Source organism: Lissotriton vulgaris, chromosome 12 (genome assembly GCF_964263255.1).
Source record: "Lissotriton vulgaris chromosome 12, aLisVul1.2, whole genome shotgun sequence".
In the NCBI taxonomy this organism is placed as follows: domain Eukaryota; kingdom Metazoa; phylum Chordata; class Amphibia; order Caudata; family Salamandridae; genus Lissotriton; species Lissotriton vulgaris.
In genome coordinates this window covers 633,616,705-633,640,945 of record NC_141700.1, presented here as the reverse complement: position 1 = coordinate 633,640,945, position 24,241 = coordinate 633,616,705, and the positions used below count along the sequence as shown (strand labels likewise).

Sequence of the window (24,241 nt, the reverse complement as noted above, 5' to 3'; positions counted from 1 at the left end):
GCAGCCCACTGGTGAGAAACAACAGAGCACGTCCTTTCACCACAAGCTCTGCACCATAATGTAAATGTAGTAGTACTTGTATAGGGCACAAATCGACCCATGAGGGTATCTCGGCGCTTGTACGCATACCGCTGTGGAACCCTTCCTGGCTTTTCGCTGTGAAATGCCCACTCCTGGGCACCCCCAAGGTGAAGCCAGGCATCCTAGCGCTGTTGGGACCATTGTGGAGATTAAACAAGCTAATGCTCAGAGTTGCAGAGTGGGGGGACCCATGCTTAGAATAGGCCAGAGGCGAGAATTATCAGGTCCGAGGAAATTGAGGCCAAGACCCACCAAGGCGGGAATTGAACCCTGGTCCCGGGCTAGACCTCTGCATCAGGGTCTGCCGCTCTAACCATTGAGCCACACTTCACCTCAACATTGTACATTCCAATAACACATAATGATATGAGATAGATCAACATGACATACCTACCGTTCCACACAACACCCATTTAGATGCGCCATTTTCTTTCCAGTTCTGTGCTTTGTTTACTTTAACCTGCGTTGGTCCAATTGCCTCTAATGAAGCAACCTAGACCACAGCCCACAGTATTCAATGATTCCGTTAAATTAAAACCTAGTACTGGTTAAATGGTATTCAACGTCCCATTTTTTATCAATCACATTATCTCCTGTGACGTTGGTGCAAATGCTGTGTTTAAATAAAAGTCAAGGCAAAAAATACGATATTATCCTTTCTACCTCCAAAGTTTGATTAAAACTAGATAAACAGCATGGTCACTTAAGTCAATCAGTTAAACAGATTCTACATGTATGTAAAAGGGCTGTTATATGGTTGATTATAATGACGCCACGTGCCCCTCCTCCCTTTACAAAAACGGATATATTGCAAATCTGTACATCTTACTCTGAAATATTCTCGAGCCTGCCTCGACACCCTTGGCCTCAAACTTCCCTCCAACAAAAACACCGGAAATAAAAATGCATGCACTGGTAGCGAGCTGTGCTTGATTCACTTGCTCTATCTTGAATCAACTCGAATACATTTTCAGAGTTGAACTGGATGCACATATGGTTAGTAGATCACTCAATTTCGCTTAAATGCTGATGTTGTTACTAGCACGAGGCGCTTGTAAGAAATCGACGATACCTGCCTTGGTTCATTTCACTTTAACTGAGATTTCCACGCGGGAGCAGCTCATCCAGTCCACACTACACGTTCCAGAATGCAACGGGGCCAGCTACTCGTGTGCGACCGAGAACTAATGTCGAGCTCTGTGACAAGGAGTAATACAGTAACCTTTTAGACATACCCCGGTTTTGGTCCTGCCACATAAATCTGTGTGCATAAGTATATTGATATTTGAGATTTACTGGGAGAAATTCACAACACTCCTACCTACCTACAAGATGTCCTTCATGAAACTTCGACCTTTAACGTGGAACACCCACTTGCTCCGGCAAAGGGCGCTGTCGCTTTCAGAACATTCCCCTCCTGCGGCAGCAGGTGGCTCATTCGCCTCAAACCCAAAAGTCCCGCCTTCTTTACAACTCCCGCTTAAGCAGGCGCCCTCCAGGTGAAATCAGCCTGATTTTGTTTATTCAAAGTTGTTGATCAGTTAGGTCGAAAGTACTGAATGCTCCTTCACCCCATACCCGCAAATAGCTAAGGAAAACCGTAGAACTCCGTTTATGCGTAAATTATTAAACTCTTCATGCGCGGTGTAGTTTGCTCCCTAATAAAGTAGGAATTATTTTGAAACAAAGCTAACAACATCCCGCTATCTGCAAAGACCAAGCCGATCCGAATGACTTTATGGACACTGCAAGAGTGGGACGTCAGATCAACAGCATGGAAGAAACCCTCGTGCTTGAGGCATCGGGGGCAAGCAAGAACATCCCGAGCCACCCCCAAGTCATGATTTCCCTACTGCCATTTCTGCTGAACGCCTCGGCTGCAATACAGAACCTAAGCTCGGGGCCCTCCTCGCAGCAGGAGGAGTTGCTGGCGGAGTCCGGGTCCCAGGGCTGGTGGCACGGCAGCCGCATGGCTAAGATCGGCATCATTACTGCCCTGGGCGGCCTCATCATCGTGGGCAACACCTTCGTGCTGATGGTCATCGCCTCGTCCGTGTCGGGCTGGTCGCGCAATTGCCGCTACATCCTCATCTCGCTGACTGGCACCGACGCGGCGCTGGCACTGCTCGTGGTGCCCCTCAACCTGTACGGCAGCCTGGCACTGGAGCCCGACGCCGGGGGGCCGGACGAAGGCCCGCTCGGACCCTACTGTCACATTGTGGCCTTTCTGAACTCCAGCATCTTCGCCTCGTCCATCTATTCGCTGGCCACCATCAGCCTGGAGCGCTACGTGGCCGTCTTCTTCCCGCTACACTACGGGCGCGTCATGAGCCGGAGGCGGGTGCAGCTGCTCATCGCCGCCGCCTGGCTGCTGCCGCCGGCCTTCCTCTTTCCCATCGCTATCCCCGGCGGCTCGGTGGTACGGGTCTACTTTTCGCGGGCCTCGCTCATCTGCAACCCGGACTACGCCAGTAATGTGACCTACTCGCTGCTGCTGACGGCCGTCATCTTCTTCCCCTGCTCGGCCATCGTCACCTTCGCCAACCTGCGCCTCTGGCTGGCCGCGCGCCGCCAGCGCCAGAAGCTGGGTGCTCACGACGCCGCCTCGCGCGTCCTCGTGCCAGTCGTCATCGTGTTCTACACGTGCTGGGCGCCCTGCATGGTTACCATCCTCTACAACGGTGAGTGGCTCGTGCTGGGCCTTAAACACAAAGACAGTGTTGCATTCTGGCAGCCCACTTGGCCTAAAGGAAAGAGTAACAAGAGGCTGGTTCGCTGTTCTCAGGCATTGAAACTAAGCTGGCAACTTGCCCCTTAATATGTTTGTGACTTTAGAGCAGGACTGACTTATCAGCCGACAGGATCAGTTCAAATGAGACTTGTAGTTTTAAGCTAACCACCATGTGTGCACTCCTCAGTGACCGCATGCATGCCTGAACATGTTGGCTGGTAAAGCAGGAGTGGGTGAAAATGCATGCCTTGATTTGGGGCCATATCCAGGAAGTAAGCGAAGCACACTATATTGCTTTTGGAGTATTACAGAAGCATATTATTTTGCCAGAAAGCATGTCGTTACCCAAAATTTGTTTCTGGAATAACATCTTGGTAAATATTGTCTCAGTTGTATGGTAACAGCCCTTTACAGCAACTGATTTTCTATGAAAGAAGCATTTATACTTTTCTTCCAAAACATCATAAATGTAGCCAATGTGTTTCATTCCTCACGTCGAAACTTTTTCAGGGCTCATTGTGTGTGTTTTGTTACTGAGATTTTTGCTGTTTGTATGGTACAAAGAGTAAGCATTGTGGTTTTTTTTGTTTTGTTTCTAAGTAATACCTCAAAATTAACACGGGAGATGACCATAGTTGAACTTCTATTTCTTCTTTTCGGACAAATATTGTGTACAATTGTGTGTAGGCCTTCCAACCAATATCTGAACTAGCTGTGCGGTGATGTGAATACTAGTGAGAAAAAAACCAACGCACTATGAGCCCTGAAGAAGTTCTAATTTAAAGTACAAAACTTGCTAGATGTGTTAAGGAGGCTTTGGAAGAATTGACTGAACATTTACTACAAAGAAAAACAGTTGGTGTAAAGGGCGCTTATCGTACAAACTGAGAGAATAATCAGTAAGATGTTACTCCACAACCCATTTGTGACTTTCTAGAATAACAGAGTGCCTCTCTCGCTTCTTGTACAATATTTTGTCTGAGTCTTTGTGACAGGTGGCACACGAATGCGGGCACCAACGATACATAGAGATTTGGTACAAATGATTGATGCCGTACAGTCGTCGCAACCGTCCAATGTAAATTGAGATGAGGCTGTTTGACTGCTTTACGGAAGAATATCAAGTTCTCCAATGTCACTTTAATTCACACCAGCCTTCTCTTAACCTACACCATTTTTTCATACTGAGCATCTTGCAAACAAACTAAGATATAAGTCCAAACTTAGATCCTATAACCTCGCCATAAAAACCACAAAAAAACCTACTATTCCCTGCGCATTAACAAGAGCTGCAACTCAGTTAAAGAACTTTTTAGAATAGTTAAAGAACTCAGCAAGCCGTCTAGCATGGCCCAAAGCTTAACCCCCTCAGTAGAGGCCTGCGACAGAATCAGTGTATTCTTTACTGAAAAAATAGGAAAGATCTACACCACTTTCAGCTCTCATAGTAAAATTAATACAATAAACCAGTTTTTTTTAGCTCCCCATTTGGAAGCTACATCAGTTATGGGTAATTTTACTCCCCTCACAGACAATGAGGTCCTGAAGGCAATGAGCACAGTGAAATCTGGATCCCCGTTAGACCCTTGTCCTCACTTCATTTTCGCTCAGATTGCCCCCACACTTTGCCCACTGATTACCCTGCTTTTCAACAAATCCCTAAGAACTGCCATCTTTACCGATTTATGGAAACATGCCTCAGTAATCCCCCTTCTATAGAAATATATATTTCATTACTGGCTAAAATTGGTAAGAAGTGGGGCATTGGCATCTGCTTCTAGGCGGATGACACGCAACTGATGGTGGCCCTGGACGAAAAGCCAGATATTATTAAATCAAAGCTGCACAACTGTCTCTCTGAGATGGCCCAATGGATGCATACACACTGCTTAAAGCTGAATGCAGGAAAATCTGAAATCCTACTGTTTGGTGGCGCCAAACGAGTGTGGGACGCGACCTGGTGGCCATCAACTCCTAAACAACACGCAAAAAACCTGGGCATCATTATGGAAGACGCCCTCACCATGAAGGAACATGTGCGGTCCCTCTGTGGCAAAGGTTTTCCTATCTTGAAACTTCTGGCCAGACTTTTTACCTGGATACCACTGGACTGCAGACGATCTGTAACGCAAGCCTTGCTGGTCAGTCGGTTGGACTATGGGAATGCATTATTTGTAGGCATGAATGAGCACCTATTTACATGACTACAGGTGCTGCAGAACGCAGCTGCTAAACTTGTCTGCAATAAGGGGAAGTTTGACTCTGCCTCAATCTGTTTGAAGAAACTGCATTGGTTGCCGATGCGCCAAAGAGCAGTATTCAAATTACTTAGCCATACTCACAAAGCTCTTTACAAAACAGGCCCTAGAGTACTTCAGGAGAAGATTGAATTCTATGTCCCCACAAGGAGTTTGTGGTCGCTTCAATCAGCCCTTGCCAGAACAAGGCGTATCAATAAAGTAAGGACAGGAGGACGATCATTCTCCTATTTAGCAGCCAAGAGGTGGAATGAGCTCCCCCAAGACCTATGACTTACCTCTAACTACTTCCAGTTCCGAAAAAAACTAAAAACACACCTATTCCCTAAATTCTAAGCAACAGCCCTGCAGAATTACCGGCAAATTTGGTTATCAGCGCCTTGATATCCCTTGGGATGAGTAGTGTTGCGCTCTATAAGTATCAAAAAATAGAAATAAATCTAAGCCCATTCTTATATATAAACTGCAAATCTCAACACACAAATTGTGGTGGCTTGAAAGTCAGGAATTGAGTAGTTATTGTTAACAATATTGGGCCATTATACTTCTCAACCTGTTACCTCTCAGAGTGTGAAGTCAAATGTTTGATGGTGCTCCCTTTAAAGTCGGAGGTGGTACAGAGTTTTAAGATTTAAAGGATATGATGAATGTTTGTGAAAAGTGTGCCACTTTTGCAGTTTATGGGGATATTTTGCTAATTAGGATGATTGTGATTTACAAGAGGGTGTTGCCCTCAATATGAGGTTGTTGACTGATACAGAGCAGTTGGCAACAGGAAAACCCTTTAACATATATTATTAAATAGTGTCCAGCTACTACGCAACCTTTTGATATTGATATTAACAAAAGATTGGTGTGGACATTTTTAGCAGTGAAGACGTAGTGAAAAAAAACATTGATAATTAAAGGCTGTAAACTACAGGTTCCCCAGCAGCCCTTATTCCAGTAAAAAAGTAATGCAAAGCTACATGGTAACTTTTAGACATAGTAGAGAAAAATACAATGTCTTATTTTGATACTTAGGACCTGCTCCTACCCCAGTATCTGAATTCCACAGTGTCAGTTTTTATTTTTACAACAGGCTTTCTCTATTATCCCAAATAAATAAACTACATTTTGCCCGCTTCAACCTACTGTCTCCTTCGGTTCGCCTCTTTCCAACTACTCTGCCACCTTTAAATCAATCAATCACAGAAATTGTAAAGCGCACTACTTACCCGTGAGGGTCTCAAGGCGCGGAGGGGAGGGGAGGGGGGGGGGGGGGCTGCTGCTGCTGCTCTAAAAGCCAGGTCTTGAGGAGCTTCCTGAAGGTGAGCAGGTCCTGGGTCTGCCATAGGTGGGTGGGGAGGGTATTCCAGGTCTTGGCCACGAGGAAGGAGAAGGACCTGCCTCCGAAGGTGGTACGCTGGATTCGTGGGACATTGGCGAGGGCTAGGCTGGCGGAGCAGAGCTGGCGGGCAGGGGTGTAGAAGTTGAGTCTGTTGTTCAGGTAGGCTGGTCCGGAGTTGTGGAGTGCTTTGTGAGCATGGGTGAGGAGCTTGAAGGTGATCCTCTTGTTGATGGGGAGCCGGTGAAGGTCTCTGGGGTGGGGGGGGGGGGGTGATGTGGCTGCATCGGGGGAGGTTGAGGATCAGGCGGGCCGAGTCATTCTAGAAACGTAGTCGCTGTAGGTGTTTGGTCGGGATTCCTGCGTAGAGTGCGTTGCCGTAGTCCAGCCGGCTGCTGACGAGGGCTTGGGTCACTGTTCTTCTGGTTTCGATCGGGATACACTTGTAGATCCTGCAAAGCATGCGGAGGGTGTTGTAGCATGAGGAGGAGACGGCGCTGACCTGCTTGGACATGGATAGGGAGGAGTCGAGGATGACTCCCAGGTTGCGTGCGTGGTCCGTGGGCGTCGGTGCTGCTCCTAGCGGTGTCAGCCACCAGGAGTCGTCCCAGGCAGACTGGGTTGGGCCGAGGATGAGGACCTCCGTCTTGTCCGAGTTCAGCTTCAGATGGCTGCTCCTCATCCACTCGGCAACTACTTTCATTCCCTCGTGGAGGTTGGTTTTGGCTGTGTGTGGGTCCTTGGTGATGGAGAGGATGAGCTGGGTGTCGTCGGTGTAGGAGATGATGTTCAGGTCATGTTGGTGCGCCACTTGAGCGAGGGGGGCCATGTAGATGTTGAACAGCATCGGGCTGAGGGATGAGCCCTAAGGTACGCCGCAGATGAGGTTAGTAGCTTTGGAATGGTGGGGTGGGAGACGGACCCTCTGGGTTCTGTCGGAGAGGAAGGAGGTGGTCCAGTCCAGGACTTTTTCCCGAATTCCGGCTTCTTGGAGGCGTGTTTTTAGGTTGTTGTGGCAGACTGCGTCGAAGGCTGCTGACCGGTTTGGGAGGATGAGGGCTGAGGTTTCGCCATTGTCTAGTTGGCGTCGGATGTCGTCTGTGGCGGCAATGAGGGCTGTCTCGGTGCTGTGGCTCCGTCTAAATCCGGATTGCGATGGGTCTAGGATGTTGTTGTCCTCGAGGTCAGCTGTATGGTGGCGATTTTCTCGATGACCTTCGCCGCGAAGGGGAGCAGGGAGATGGGGCGGAAGTTCTTGAGGTCCTTGGGGTCTGCCTTGGGCTTCTTGAGGAGGGCGTTGATTTCTGCGTGCTTCCAGCTATCCGGGAATGTCACCGAGTCAAAAGAAATGTTGATGACCTTTCGTAGTTGGGGTGCGATGGTGGCGTCTGCTTGGTTGAACACGTGGTGTGGACCGGGTTCTGTTGGTGATCCCTAGTGGAAAGAGTTCATGATTTTTCGTGTCTCGTTGTCGTTGACGTGGGCTCAGATTTCAGCTGGTTGGTGCAGGTGGTGTTTGCGGTGGGGTCAGTCATGGTCAGGGCTGGCGGTGCGTTAAAGCTGTTGTGGATGTCTGTGATCTTGCAGTGGAAGAAAGTGGCCAGTGAGTCGCACAGTTCTTGCGAGGGCGGGATGTCATTGGTGTTGGCGCTGGGGTTTGAGAGTTCCTTGACTATGTTGAAGATCTCTTTGCAATCGTGTGCGTTGTTGTCCAGGCGGACTTTGAAGGAGTATCTCTTGGTTGTTTTGATGAGTTGGTGGTGTCTGCGAATGGCGTCCTTGTGGGTAGCGTGGTTGTCTGACGTGTGGTCTTGGAGCCATTTCTTCTCTAGCATCCGGCATGTGTGTTTGGAGGTTTGGAGTTCTTCGGTGAACCAGGCGGCTTTCTTGCTGGAGTGGTTGATGGAGGGCTTCTTTAGCGGGGTTAGGGTGTTGGCGCAGTCTTCGATCCACTGTCTGAGGTTTCGGGCAGCGGTGTCATGGTCGGTGGGGTCGGTTGGAGGGTCCAGGGCGAGAGCGGAGGTCAGTTGGTTCTCGGTGATTTTGCCCCAGCAGCGGCGAGGTAGCTGTTGAGTGTGGTGGTGCGTGGTTGCCTTCTTGAATGTGATTTGGATGCAGTGGTGGTCGGTCCAGTGGAGTTCGGTGGTGTGGTTGAAGGCGACGTTGGTGCTTGTAGAGAAGATGGGGTCGAGCTTGTAGCCAGCGGCGTGGGTGGGTGCTGTGACGAGTTGTCTCAGGCCAAGGTTGGCGAGGTTGTCGATCAGGGTGGCGGTGTTGGTATTGTTGTTGTTTTCGTGGTGGTAGTTCAGGTCCCCGAGGAGAATGTAGTCCATGGAGGCGAGTGCGATGGTGCTGGCGAAGTCCGCGATGGAGTCCCTGAACAGGGCCCGGGGTCCGGGAGGTCTGTAAACGAGTGTTCCTCTGAGAGTGGTGTTGGGGTCAGTGTGGATCCGGAAGTGAAAAATATTATTTATAATCCTTCTCTTCCTTTGCTTCTCAGCATGCCAAATTGTAATGCAGGCCCGTTTTCTCTCCAGTCTGGACTACTGCTGTTCTATCTTTTAGTTTTCAAGCTGCTGCAAGATTCATTTTATGCTTCCTCTCAGTTCTCCTATCTCTTTCTGTCCTTTGACTACTGTTTATCAGCGTGTTAACTTCAAAGTTCTTCGTTTAGTTTACCAGGCTTTCACAATCCAGGCCCTCCTTTTCTTCAGGGCAATATTCATTGCTAAAATTCCTCTGTACTGCCGAGATCCTCTTGCTGGAGTCTTTTCTTTCCCAAAATCCATTTAAGTTGTGTTAGTGACAACTTATTTTCATTTTTTTAGGCGCTTAAATTGAAATAACCTGCTATTTGATATTGAATCACTTGATGACCATTCCACAAATCACTCAAAACTTTCCTATTTAGAACTGGCATAACGATAAAACTGCAGCCGGAACTTACGTGATTAAAAAAAAAAGAGCTTTAGTCGCACTGTAAGAGTAGGACTTTGGCTCCACCCAGATGTTGGTTCATCTGAGCACAGCCTTTCAGTTGTCAAACTTCCACAGAAAGAGTGTGTACCCTCAACAGCTGTGATCATTTGTTTATCCTGTTCTTCAGCTAGGCCCATTGTCAAGCAAATATACTGTATTTGTCCTTTTGGGCTTGTCCTTTATGGTCAAACAAATGCCAGTACAATACAATACAATTTATTTTTTTAGATATTTGTGGTGTTTGGTCTTCCCTGGTTGCCATGTATGAAAGCTTATACACAATATCACAAGCTTTGTTGGTTTTGGTGGCACGCTAATGACCATGGCCATAAGCTAGATTATTAGGAAAAGTGTAATAAAGTCAGTAGACATGGCTTATTTATTGTGAGAAAGATATGCTAAAATCATTGGGCACTTGTGGGTGTCTTGTTATTACTCTATTAAAATCTGCAGAGAGGAATTTTGTTATATAAAATCTAAGTTAACTGTAGGAAGCAAGGTTTTGTGTGGGTTACCTCCCTGACAGACCATTGGGATAGAAGATTTGTACTGTGATAATCCTTGTTAGGCCCTCGTAGGATACCTAGTATTTTGCCTTGCTAACTGTACTGTGGTTTCCATTTATAATTTTGAGACCGTATACCTGATAATTGCCTTGTTCGAAAGCTTACAGTCCATCGCGTAGGCCAGAGTTGGTTAGTGTGACAAGCTAATTATAAAGGATACAGATCTGATTGGTTCACTGGTAAATTTTCTGTCCAAAGTACTAGTGTGATTAGGGTGAAAAACATTTGCTAAAACCATTAGGCCTTTAATGGTGAACTATTATCGCACTGTTACAAACTGTAGGCAGGTATTTTTGTTAAAAATAAAATTATACAGATTACCATAGTAGGCAAATGTTTTGGAGTTAATCGTCCCCTGTGACTAACCCAAGAATTTACAAGATTTTAATTGTGAAGTCCTTGTTAAGCCCTTTTGAGAGGGGTTATAGATTTTGGCAACTGTAATTTTGTACATATTTGTAAGTTTATAACTGTATGCATGATGGTTGCTTGTGAATGCACACTTCAGTAAGCTTGTGTTCGTTATGGTGTCAGACCAATGCTAAAGGGTCGAGACCTGATTAGTACATTGGAAAAGGTATGTCGGAATTTGTAAGAAATTGGGGTCTCTAGTTGGCAGTGGCTTGCACCTTGTCCAAGTAGGGACCCTCACTCTAGTCAATGTAAGGGGATTACACAGCTAAAAAAAACCCTGCTCACCACCTCGGTAGCTTGGCCCGTGTAAAACATTTGTACATACATACACAGTAATACAGTGAAAACACTACAAAATGAGTCCAGACCAGTTTCTCCCATATTTATATTTATCTAAACAAAACAATGACCAAAACGACAAATCTAAAATACATAAGCCAAGGCATTGCGTTTAAAAGGTTAAGCAAGTTCAGTCAATAGGAATCTATGGGTGCTGTTGTTGTTTTAGAACAAAATACCTTCAATGCATCAGAATCTGAGATGGGGAAATAGCCACAGAGGAGGTGAGGCACCATAAACCAAAAGTGATGCATCGATTTCTTAGTCCCAGGGGAATGGAGGAGTCAGTTCCTACTGCACGGTAGGGGAAGTGTTGCATTGATTCCTTACTGCAAGGAAAGGTGAAGCGTCGATTTCCAGACAAGCAGGCTTTCTGTCTAGTGGATGGCTTATAACTGTTGCTAGCATTCAGCTGTCTATATCCCTCATTGAGGTAACGATCTAATTGGCTGGCAATTATCTTTTTTAAATTCATTTACCATACCATCCTCAAATACAGCGAGGTATGATAAATTAAAAAAATCCGAAGGAAAAGATTACATTACAGGTGATCTTGAAAAGAAACACTTGGATGTCTTCAAGGAATTGCAAAATAATAAAGATATAGTGATAAAAATATCTGATAAAGGGGTCAATGTTTTGTTTTGGCCATTAGATTTGCACCTCAATGAGGGATATAGACAGCTTAATGATAGTAACAGCTATTACCGCCTCGTAAGTCTTCCTTGCCACATGAACACCGAAGTGAGCTTCATCTCCACACCAGAACCCTCCAAAGCAAAATGTATCCTCCCATGCCTCCCATCCCTTCCCAACATGGCCAACCCATATCACCCGTGACCTCTATAAGAGGCGGGTTTGCCCAACCCTTCAGCCTGTTTATTTGGTTCTGCGCACAATGACTCTTCAGATGCGCTGTCAGGTAAGTGGTTCCCGCTATAGCGGGAGCGTGGGTCCATGGTTGGTGGTCCTGCTCTAGCGGACTCTGGGGATCTTGGACCTCATCCCCTTCCCCCCCCCACCCCCCGTCTTCTGTCGGGTGCGGTTAGGCTCTGCATTAGCGAGCCTGGGGTATACAGGCGGAGGCAGATGGGGTGATCTGGGGCTCTATTTTCTTCCTTCTGACCCCTCGTTTCACACTGGTTGGCCACGGGTTGTTCCCATGGTCTGTGCTCATCCTTTTGCTGTTTTTTCTTCTTGGCTTTTCATTCTTCCCTGTGAAGTCCTCGCTGGGCTGCTCTCCCAAGTCCCAGGGGGGCTCCTGAGACTGTCAATGTGATGGTGGTTGGACACTGGGGCAGGGCGGTCCATTTCCTTTCCCACTGCCGTGCCCCCATGTTTGCGGGGTGAATGCATGCCCGCATGGTTTGTGGTTGCTGGGTCGCAAGCAATATTGATTTTTAAGCACCTTATACCCCAGAGCTACCTCACTGCACCATGCACTGCACTGCAGTTTTCTACCGGTGCACAACATACTTGTGGTCCTAGCGGCCGGCCGGTGCTGTCAGTCCCGTGGGGCTGGTGTTCGGCGCTGGCGGGTAGGGGACTTCGCTGCTTGTGCACTTGCCTCCCACTGTGCTCGCTGGTTTACCTATTTGCCTCCGGGGCGTTTGCAGTCTTCGGCGCTTGTGTCTATCACGCTTGGCCTACGTGGGTTGGCAGGGGGGATTGAGCCTCTACGCGGCGAGGTGCCACTCACTTCCGCATTTCTTGTCGGGCCTCCGTGGGGCGGGGCGGGGCCGGGCTCAGCTTGCTTCCCATAGCGCAGATTTCACACAGGTGATGCCGGTCCTGCTGACTATTATTGGCGTTTGTTTTCATGGTGGCTAATTATTTCAGGGCAGGGTTGGTTGTGCATTCTGTCTTGGCTGTCCTAGGGGAATGTGGTGTTTAATTCTTTTTCCTGTGTGGTTGATCCTTTGATATGTTGGGGCAGGGGGCGGATCCCCCAGCAGGGCCTAGCTTGTGCTCCCAGGGCCTGACTGGGCCACCACCTTTCAGTCCATCCTGGATTTGATTCCTGCTGCAGTGTCTGCTGCTATTGATTTGAGCCGTGCATACCCGTTTACGCACACTGCATGTCACAGCATTAGGCCCTTCCAGTTGTTTTCGCACTCCTTTTTTAATTTGTTTGCCAAGTGGGATCCCATGGGTTCTGGGGGCTGTGGGCTGCGCAGTGTCTGCTGAGTGTGTACTGCTGTTAGCACCTGTCCGTCCTTCTCTGGGCTGTTTTTGTGGTCACCAGGTGGGCGTTTGTTTCTGCTCCTGGAGGGCTTGCCCTTTTCTTGTCCGGAGCCACGGCTGTGGGGCCCCTCCTCCTCCTGCTCCCTGGCTCGGCAGGCAGCTCTTGCACCCCCATCCTGGTCGTGTTTTTCCTCCCTTCCTGTGTGTTACAGCTCTGTTGGGGTTTTTCAGTTGCCTCTCCTCACATCCTGGGTGGCCTATATCTCGCCTGCCTGCAGCTGGGCTGCCCGCTGCTGGGCCGCTCCGGTTGTTGGTCAATCGGATCCCCTGCTCAGGTCCGTGATGCTGTGGCTCTTTGGTTGATCTGCTACCTTTGGGTGGTGTCTGTTTGGTCAGGCCTGGGGTTCGGCGCTCCCCTCTGCAGGGGTATGCGTTTTGGCCTGTTCTTGCGGGGTCTCTTTTTGGCGGTCTCGCTAGTCCTTCTCCAGCCGGTCCTGTTAGTCCGGTTACAGTTTTCTGGCGGGGTGTTGGTGTTTTCCCCATCCTCTTTCTGGTTTTCCAGTTTATTGGTTGCCTTCCTCCTGGTGCCTGTCCCCCTTCGGCTGGTTTCGGGTGGCCCCCCAGCTGTTCATGTTGGGGTTGTCTGCCTTGGTAGGGGCCTTCCACGGGGAGTGTTTTGGTCAGTTGAGGGTCCTCCCCGCCCAGTTGGTCTCAGTGCCTTTGGGCCTTCCTTGGGTCTGGTTCATTCCCGGCTTAGCCGATTCCCTTGGGTGCCCTTTTTTCTCTGGCCCCGGCGGCTCCCTACCCACCCGGTCTGTTGGTGCAGCCGGTAGTCTTTCTGTTCTGTTATCCCCTTCCCGGGTGTTACCAACCTTTGCCGTCCTGTGGGGCGTGCTTGGGTTCCCGGTCTGTACTGGGTCTGTTGGTAATCCTGATAGCGGATTTCCAGTTTGGCTTCTGTTGGCCGTTCCTTGGCTTGTCTGGGGTTTGCCCCTGACCTGCAGGGGCTTCTTGTTGTTCTGGGCTGTTTTTTAACCTGCCTCATTCTCCGGGGGTTGTCTGGGCCTCCAGCCATACCACCATGTCTGTTCTCGGAAGTTCAGCATGGTCAGGCCTGGTTTGTTGCGGTATGGGAGCCCGCCTGGGTGTGCCTGGTGCAGTGTACATCTGTTTGCCCCTTTGCTTTTTTTGGACACCGTTGTCACTTTGGTTCTGCTTTCGGTTTGAGTTCCCGGTGGTGGCTATGCCTACCTTCTCGTTGCGGGCTCCCGGTTCTACACTTTCCTCTGGTCCCTTTTGCTTACGAGGGTCTGGGCTTGTCTGGACGGGGCATTATGCCTGTTGGTGGTGCTCGCTTGGGTGCTTCTTCCTTAGTTTCTGCTGCTGCGAGTGTTGGGCCATGGAGCTCTGGCTCGTTGGTGTCTATTGTGCCTCTGGGGATCAGGTCTAGAGTTTTTATAGTGCCGCTACTTTCAAATTTTCCCTGGGTGGTTATTGTTCGAACTGTGCTTTTGTTTGTCCGGGGATGCTTGGTTTCCCGGTTCTCCTTCCCCGGGCGAGGCCTTGCGCTTCCTGTGCAGACTTTGTTCTCTTCTTCTCTGTCCCTGGTTTTGGGCCAGGGTGCTGTAGCTCAGTGGTGAGTCTTGTCCCTCTGGTGGCACAGGCTCACACTGGTCAAGGGTTCACATCCTGCTTGTGCTTTCATGGTATCCCATGGTGGAATATGTTCATGCAGTGCTAGGTACTGGGGCCTCTGACTTGCTCCCTGGTGGTGTTGACGTTGTCGGGCTAGTTTCACTCTGCTGTTCTGCTCTTCTTGCCTTTGGTGTGTTTCTGCCTGTGGCCTTACCTTCCTGTGCACTCCTGTTGGCTATCCATTGTTTAGCTGGGTCGGGCCTGGTTGTGGGCTGGCTGTGTGGCCACCTGGATGCTCGCTTCCTTCATGTGGAACGTTACTGGGCTGGTTTGCTTGGCACCGGAGCGGGTGGGCTCACTCCTCCGTGCTACGTTCCCCTTTCTGCCGGCTTCTGTGTGCTTTTCTTGTGCGTGGTAGCCCCTGGTGGTCATTTGCTTCCTTTCTGGTGGCTTGGCCTTGGGCCTGGTCCCTTCCGCTCTTCGAGCTCTCTGGGTGGCCTTGGGGGTTTCTGCTTTTCGATGTTGGCCGGTTGGGTTCCCCTGGTGGCCCAGTCCCTTCTGAGTCATTTCCTGTGGCTTCCTGGGTCTGTTTCGCCATGTGCCAGCCTGGGTTCTCTCCTTGGTGTTGTGCTCCCTTCCGGGGGGTCCTTTGTGCCACTGGGTCCGTGTCCCGCCTGTTTATCTCCTTGCTGGTGGAATTTGGTCGCCTTTGTTTTTTTTCTCTCGTTGGTGGTGGTCCACCTTGCGGTGTTGCTGTGCTTTGGTAGGACTGAATTTTTTTGCTGCTGTGCCTTCTTGTCCGGTCGCTGTGGTGGAGTTGTCCTCTGTTTCTTCAGTTCCGCAGTCTGGGCTTTTGCTCCCCTCTCGCTTTTGGCTGTCCGTTGGGCGGTCTTGGTGTGTTTGGAGCGGCTTGCTGCTTTCTGTTCTGGGGCCTGTTTGTTGTTGACTTTGGCTCTGTGCAATCTGGTTCCGTGCCTTCTCTGTCCTTCCTCGGTCGTTGGTACGGGTGTCTTTTCTGGCGACCCCTATATGTGCTGGTCAGGAATACATGTATTCTCATAACTCATGGATTTGTCCTTCGCTTCGAATAGGCTACTACTTTGTAAGGATCATCTGTCACAGAAACAGGGCAGGGTCCTCCACCCAAGTCAGCAAACCTACACCTCAATGCGTGGAGATTGAGTTGCAGCAACTGATTTAATTTGATCAGCTGTGTGAAGTGGTGAAGATTATCCTTGCTGCTAGACACCCTTCTTTGAAACCCATTTATGCTGGGTACTGGGACAGATTTGTGGCACTGGTAAGACTGATCCCTAACAACAAAAGCTGTAAGCTGTACTTTTGTTTTATCTTTTTGGCGGGTAATGCCTTGCGATTGGCATCATTAAAGGCTAGTTGCTGAGCCTCTCCAAGTTTACCGGACCAAGTGTCCTCCTTTAACTCAACTGTTGTGATGAGATTAATTAAGGGTTTGATGCACCTGCTCCTCCCCAATCCCTTACTGATGCCACAGTGGGGCCTTATTGTTCTGGATATTGACCTTCCTATATTCCTACTTGTGATTACGTCAGCTCTTTGGAGGAGTAAACTCCATGCGATTTCAGTGCAACTATTATACATCTATTTTTACTGGTCACATTTTTGGTGAGAACTCTGGCTACATCCTTGTCAAAAGCCCTGACTACCTTCTGCATTGGCCAATCCATCCCTCAAAGAGCATTCTTTGCTCTCCTGATCCCTCAAAAGAGGAGGATAGGCTCCATCCACTGGACCTCAATAGGGAATTCCTCTGCATCACAATCTATTCACTGGCTAAGAAGCAGCCCTCAGAAGGTCGGAGACCCCTTTTTATCATGCCTAAGGCTGCTACCACTGCATTGGTTCATGGAGTACCTGCCCTAGAGGTCTGCCAGGCTGCAACATGGATGTCATTGCATACGTTAGCAAAGCACAACTTTCTTGACAGCCAGGTCTAGCTGGCAGCATTCTTTTACTGCAGAGTCCTGCAGGACTTTGTGATCTGAGTACACTCTACAGACACTACACCTGGACAGTTACTGCTTTGATATATATTCAAGGTGAGGAATATGTGGTTAGAAGTAATCGTCCAAAGAAAAAGTTACTTAACTTTTGGAAAAGCATTCTCTGGTGATATTCTATCTAACTGCAGATTCCTCACTACCCTAGAATTTAGCACACTGATACCAACTGTTGTTCATGCTCCTCCTCTGACGTCGCAAAAAGGAAAAAATAAGAAATTTGAGTCAGAGCACAGGGTTGGCACTTATGAGGCTCCACTACATCACTTCCTGAGAAGTACAGAGCAAATGCAGAGCCATACAGTGCTATCTAGCAGCGGGAGGGGCACTGCTGAAGAAAATGTTTCAGGGAAATATATTCTGAGGTGAGAAACCTGTGGACAGTGCATTACCGAATGTAATTAACTTGTTAATTTTACCTTTTGTCCCTAATAGTCTCCATTTAAGAAAAAGAAAAAAATATATGGTTACAGACTTTGTGGTCTGCTAATTCCAGCAGATCCACAATGCCAGTGATGGCATCAATTTGTGACCTACCTCATTAGTATTCATGAGGTGAGTCGGATTGAAACTCTGTCCCAATGGGAATTTTGTGAAATGACCTATTAGTATATAGGTCAATTTGCAAAATTCTACACTGCACATAAAAATACTCTGCACAGGTTACAAGAGGCCCTAGTCTTCTGACTCCTTTTCAAAACATGTTGGACCTGCCCCGCTCTGCAGAGTCACCCCAAACATTTTGCCTTTTCCCTCTACTTTTTGGTGAATTTGTTTTTGCTGGCCTTATGATTCTGCACACTTTAATACTGATGTCTAGTGCTAAAGATCATGAGCTCACTGCTTAAAACTTGGTAAAATTGGCTTATCCCCAATTGGCATATTTAATTTACTTATAAGACCCTAGTAAATGCACACTACTTGTATGCAGCGCATATACAGTAAATGCTACTAGTAGGCCTAAAGCACTGATTAAGCCACCCACTTAAGTAGGCCATTAAACATTCCTCAAGCCTGTCATAGTAGCCTATGTATGCTGTCTTATACTACCATTCAACCTGGCAAAATAAGCCTGTTCCCAGGCTAAACCCTTCTTTTTAGTACATATAAGCTACCCTATGTTAAGCCCTGGATAGCCCTGAGGCCAAGGTACAGTGCATTTCAAAAGTAGGACATGTAGGTTTATGTTTTACATGTTCTGTCAGTGAAAAACTCTTAAATTAGTTTTTCACTACTAGAAGGCCGACCGCTCCCATAGAATAACATTGGAGTTACCTTATTAAATTTAATAAACTATAATTTCCAAATGCGTACAGGTAACCATTTCACGTTTGGGGTCTTTGGAATTGTAATAAAAAAACTCTTTTATGCTAAAGCTGGATTTTAAATTCCAATTTTGAAAATGCAACTTTTAGAAAGTTGGCATTTTCCTGCCTTAGCCATTTAGTTCCTGTAGCCTGTCTCTGGGTCACATGACTGGGTGCAGCTGGGCTTTGTGTCTTCCTCCTAGACAACTATACAAAATAGAGAGTTTAGGTGTGCCTGAATGGGCCATCACTGGCAGGATGGGAGGCCGAAGCAGGGCACTGCCTTATTTACACTTGAATAGGCTGCGTCCTGCCTACACACAAAGGGCTGCATACCCTCTGTAGTTAGTCTGGAGCTAGGACAGGGAAGACAGGATGCCAGGGGACTTCAAAGGGAAACCTCTAGAAGCTTCTCCCACCTTCCAAAGGGAGGGCACCAGGTATAAATGTTTGACCTCAGACATCACCCCTTCAGTGTATTCTGGACTTGTCGCACTTTGCTGGGCTGCTGCTCTGAAGGACTGCAGCCTTCTTGCCTGGATGAAAAGGACTGAACCTGCATCTGTTGAACCCAGGAACCCAAAGTGACTCCAAGGGCTAGTTGGCTGGCCTCCTGACTAGAGCCTCGGGGACCAAAGGCTCCAACAACTTTGAATCCAGCACCTGGACTCTGTCATCTGAGAGTCCTATGCTGCCAAGTAGTGCTACCCTAATTCTGGACCCTTGAAAGTGGGTTTGAAGGTGCTTGGCCAGCCTATCTGTGGATCCAGCAGAACCAACACATCTTCTCCACTGCGCATCTACAGCAGAACCGGCATGTCGCCTTTTCTGTTCAATGCATAGCCTTCAGAACTGATGCATCACCTGTGCTGCAAGGGTTATTCTGATGCAAAGGACTCCACATCGACCCCACAGCCATGTCAGAACTGCCACCGGTTAGAAGCTATTCAAATGCAGGCCCTTGCATCTTTCATTGATGGCAGCCTTGACGACCATGCAGGTTCTCACACTGCAGCCTCCAGCTCTTTGGAAGCGCAGAATCACCTCTACTGTGTGACCCATCCTCGACACTGGAGTTTGCATCACAAGCCCTCTTCAATAGGACCCTAGACAACGCCAGACCCCGTGTTGCAGCTCTCCTCTGACCCGACGCATTGCCTTGGCTGTACGACGCATCCTCTGGATGGAACCTCACAATGATCTTCAAATCAGGCTTTAAGGTACTCTTATTCAGTGGGCCTGAGTCTTTGTAGCGCGCCTGCACTCTATTGCAGTCATCCTGTTCTTATGACTTTGGCCCGGCCTGGTATGATTAGATATCCAGTTGAGGCTTTGTGCTTTTTGGCACTATTTACACTGCAATCTTTAAAATTGCATATCTCTGGTTTGACGGATTGCATTATTGTTGTTTTGGGTTTAGTTTACTTTTTGTAAAATGTTTGTAACTTGCGGGGGGATTCTTTTTGTGGTGTTTCTCACTTTATTACTGTTTGAAGAGTTGCACAAATACTTTGAAAATTGCCTCTAAGTTAAACTTGACTGCTCTGTGCTAAGCTACCAGCGGGTTGAGCACAGGTTAATTTAGGGTTGGCTTGTGTCTTACCCTGATGAGAATTGCTGTTATTGCTGCTTGTTCAGGGTTCACACCCTAATCAACCAACAACTCCGTTTCTTACAACACTGTTCTGCCATCTTCCCTCCTCTTATGCAGTCTGATCACCAAATAGCCCTCCTTTTAGCGTACTTATTTTTGTAGCCCAAGATGTTGCAGACTACCTGGTGCATTCCGGACTCCCTAATAAGAGCGATCCCTCCAAATGTTACACTGGAATATGTGGATCTATATTAAAATTGAGTTGTAATTGTGGATATCAACAAAAAATCCTACTGTGAAATAAAGTAAAGGGTTGTTTTAGACCCCCTTCTTCTGTTCAGCCTATACAGTCCCAACTAAGGAGTTAGTTACAAATCCAAAGTATCTTTGCACCAAAGTTGGGCTCATTACACATACCAACACTAGAGTATATGGACAATACTGTAGTTCTGGGTGAAACACAGTTTGACTGCAGAAGTCACTGCATGTGTTAAATGGATACCACAAAAAGAACAACTTAATAGTGTTTCAAAACTAAAATCCCCATGTTTGGGGGGGGGGGGAGGGGAAGAGAAATTGCACTTGGAAATAGCTTCACAAAATAGAAGTATGGCATGGTCTAAAACACACTTTGATTCACTTAATCTAAAAGCTACCTTCTTAGAATACAATTTAAGGGGACTTTATCACAAACTAGAGTTCTTCGGCCTTACCATTCCTCTGTCTTTTTGGCTAATTCATTTAATCAGTAATGTATGACACTTTAGCCTCTAAAAATAATTTGAACAAAGGTCTGGAATAAAGCTCTCTGATATATTTCCTCACTCACCCAACTCTATCCCATAGGACAACTCCTTTTTAGAATTTGGTTTATCCAACGTGGAGAAACCAAAAAGTACTCATGATAGTATTGATGCTCAATGTATCAACTGCTGCAGAGATTAATACCACCCGTATGGATAAAAAACAACCCTAAGGGTAGCGAAAACATGGAAACTCTTAATGCAGTTTCATATCAAAGAAGAATAGCAAAACAATAGAAACAGTGCAGATTTCAAAGCACGTGTGGAAGAAATTCTCTCTAACATAATTTGGTATTAATTCTAAACGAATGCTACATTACAAACAAAAACTATTGCTGACCCTCATGAATTACTGGAGAGTCCATTTTCTCTGTGCTAATTTGTAAACAGGCATGAGATAAAAATATTTACAATTTCGACTTCTGTTGCTTCCAAAATTAGATTTAAGGGCACCTTGGTATTGCACCACCAGCATCATTAACGAGCACATAAAGGCTTTGCGGCTAGAAATAAGAATCCTTAAGGCTCTTGATCTGCAGTTACCCCACACCATGAAGTCAAAAGAAGAAGCCATATTCTGTCTTATACTTCATTGCATGAGCCACGCTATCAAGGCACAGATGATGTTTTGATTCGTTGCTTTGAAAAAGTCCTAGATGGTACGATCTAGTAGCCAGGTGGTATAGGAACTTATGTTGGAGTTGATTGGTTTTAATCACATCATTCTTTGATTCTGTCAACTTCTTAGATAAACTGTTCTTTGGCATTCATGCTGTCATAGTTTTATGCTAATTGTAGTAATCTTAATTTATATACAGTAGAGTATTATCATTATTGTTTAGTCCGTGAGGTTGTTTCTTTGAGATTTCCTTTCTAGGAGAGTTGTGAACACCACAATAGTCTCCCAACTATTAATAAAAACTTCCCTTAACAAAAAGCCATACATTTTGGCTTTGACAGTGCTTATTTGGAGTTATGCTGCACCATTGAACGTTTCAATTTTTACCATTATCTGATTTTATGCTTCATGTGGGAGTAATGCTCCGTTTTGCATTTCATTGTTATGTGCCAATACAAAACGGCTGAACCTAAACTATTGCTAAGAAACCTGTTAAAGTACAAAGGTAAACATAAAATCGAAAAGATGTGTAGTTACAAATAAAACTATTCTTTTTGCTGTTCCTGTGTGCAGGAATTCCAGTGTATAAATAGACATGTTTATTTTCACGTCAAAACTGGAGCTTGGCCTTCATGTGGTTGTGCAGGCCCATGATCCTGTGTTGCACAAAAATGCCTAAAGTAAGTTTTGGTTACTGGTATGGGATTTGTGAACTTTACAGCAGAAAAGATGAAACCGAATGTCAGAGTTTCCTTCTGTACATTAGTATAACTGATCAATTTCACTTTTTTGTTTCTATTCTAGCAATTGCTCAAGAAAGAGTTACAGAATGGCTAGAATTTGTTGCTCTGTGGTTACCAAGTGGCAATGGTTTCCTCAACTGCTTTGTATATTTCTGGATCAACCGAAGCTTCCGCCTCAAATTCCAACAACTGGGACATAAACTCTGCCCATGGAAGTGTCTCTCTTCCCATCAGCAGGACAGCAAAGGTCGAGTGAGAACCCCCACAATCAGTTTGATGGTGGACTGCATGGCCAACAAAGACCTTACTGAGCGGTCATGCAGTGTATCCTCTGCATGCATATTGTTGTCTCTGGGCCCTGAACAATTTTACGATGCTGTGTCCGAAATGCCAAACGGTTTGGGCAATCAGAAGAGGTCCTCCATTTTGTCCCTGTGACTTTCTCAAAGCACTAAGGTACTTTTACCACATTGGCTACTACTACATGCACATTGCATACTTCATTGCACAGGAACTCGGTCTACCTCTGGATTTTCCTAAATGCATTGCTACAGCACTGTTCACCTCACAGCTTCTGGCTCTGCTGCTAAATATGAAATTGCTGCTGTTCCTCCAAAATTACCGATGTTGTGAGACCAGCTAATCCTACTGTAGTATTGACTCTTGAACTTTAAAGACCAGCCAATGTAAAAAAATAGAATTTGTCAATGTAACAATGACTGTCTCAAATGATGCACTTTCCAGTCTTGAGCTGAATGTCATGGATGCATTACAATGGCGTAACATAGCAATGGCACAGACCCTTCATTTACGTAAACAGTCTGTCCATTGTGGGATTCCTTTAGAACTGAACAGTTGAATCCTTTTGACCCGTTATTAAGACTAGTCTGGTATTCTCCAGCATGACCACCAAATCCCTGCCCAATCCCTCCAACACGCATTTATCATAGTTCGACTCAGAACCTGAATGTGCAGATTGAGGCAGGAAGTAGTTGAAATTCAACATAATAGTGATATGTGACAGCTGAATTCCTTAGAGGTGTACTTCTATTCATATAATGGACAATAAATTGACCACCTGTTGGGTTAGCCAGGTAAAACTGATATTGGTTAAGAGGTGCATCTGTCGAACTAAAGCAAATTCTCAATTTTCTGGACTAAAATGCTTTAATGTTTTCTGTACTGTAACTGGAGTTTTTCACATTCCAAGCCTGGCCTAACTAATTTTCCCCAATGTTTTCCACACTTTACCCTCTCACTTCTGGCCCTTTTACTCTCTCCTTAACCTTCTTAAGATGCTGTCGGAATTATCGACGCATAAACCTATATGAGCAATTTTCTTGCAGTGAGCAAGTGTTCACTGTATAGAAATATATATATATTTTTTTAAATGAGAAAAGAGGTATATACTTAAAGATGCAAAAATGATAACGGGGTCTGCTAATTATTACGGTTTTAAACCAATTCATTTTACTCAGCGGCATCTAGTTTCTGAATCTTAAGTATTTTTATATAGGGTTTTACTTCTGTTCTACACATATGTTTACAGCCTATGTATGGTGTCCTTTGTCACACTGTAGTAACCATCATTTGAGAATGCAAGACCTTAGCTCGGAAGACATTAATTTTGTCTAATTTAATCTTAGCCTACCTGCAAGGAGCCACTTTGTGTCTTTTGACTATTTCAGAGAGCAGTCCCATGGTCAGAGAAAATTCATTCCTAATATTCTAATTCTGTGGCGAATCATCAGAAAGCAAAGTAACAAATTCCTACTCGACAATGCAGTCAGACACCGACCAGCATTTGAACTCTCTAACTAGCAACAATTGGAGTGTGAAATGGAGAGATTGTATTTCCGTTTCTTTTGTGTGTATGGGAGTTTGAACCAATTTATAGGCGGGGAGGGAAGCGATTTAGCGTTAAAGATGATACATTCTTACTCCAAAATGCTTTCTGAAATCGGGAAACTTTGGCACACCTCCCATGAAATAAACTGGTACTGATTTCTCTTGACAATCTGTCATAACTACCGTTTATAAAAGTAACAAGGGGTGGGAATTTATAAGGGCACAGAAGGCAACATTGTGTTTAGAATGTGATGGAAGTAATGCCTAGTTGCTGAATCTTTTCCACTCGCCTAAATATTATAAATATAGGTTTTTCATTTATTTTGTTATTCAAAACTATTCACCGTTTTCTCCCCTCCCCTTTACTCCCGATGTTTGAAAATTAAACATTTCCGTTAGATAAACGGATTTAAAAAAAAGACAAGGCATTTGATAAAATATAGTTTTTTGGCTAGAGACATCAGTAAAACTGGACTATTTACTTGTGTATATATATATATATAAGGAAGAAGCTTGTCTGAATTTAAAGTAAATGCAATGTGCTTGTCAACACAACTTACTGTTTCAATGCACTTTTTTATGTTTTTTTAGATTGATGTAATTCCTGAGTTTGTATTTATTTTGTCCCCGCCCAGCACAAATACTAAATGCTAGCCATAAGTATTTAAAAAATAGAAAAATTGTAAAATTTAAAAAAAGTTAAAATATATATTTTTACATATGTGCGTAGTAAATAAATTGAAATGAAAAATAAAGTTTCAAGCCTTTTTCAGA

The 24,241-nt window shown here is 46.0% G+C and overlaps 1 protein-coding gene across 1 annotated transcript; it reads left to right on the top strand.

Annotated features, from left to right (window-relative positions):
* Positions 1-1,649: 1,649 nt before the first annotated feature.
* LOC147677903 (melatonin receptor type 1B-B-like) lies at positions 1,650-24,241 on the top strand. The gene is made up of 2 exons (XM_086946530.1): positions 1,650-2,762; positions 21,681-24,241. The coding sequence occupies exons 1-2, from the start codon at positions 1,820-1,822 to the stop codon at positions 22,055-22,057; spliced, it is 1,320 nt and encodes a 439-aa protein (XP_086802656.1). The 5' UTR covers positions 1,650-1,819; the 3' UTR covers positions 22,058-24,241.

Coding starts and splice junctions, on each gene's coding strand:
- LOC147677903 (XM_086946530.1), top strand. CDS start 1,820: ATGGACACTGCAAGAGTGGGACGTCAGATCAACAGCATGGAAGAAACC. Junction 2,763..21,680: donor GGTTACCATCCTCTACAACG/GTGAGTGGCTCG, acceptor TTTCTATTCTAG/CAATTGCTCAAGAAAGAGTT.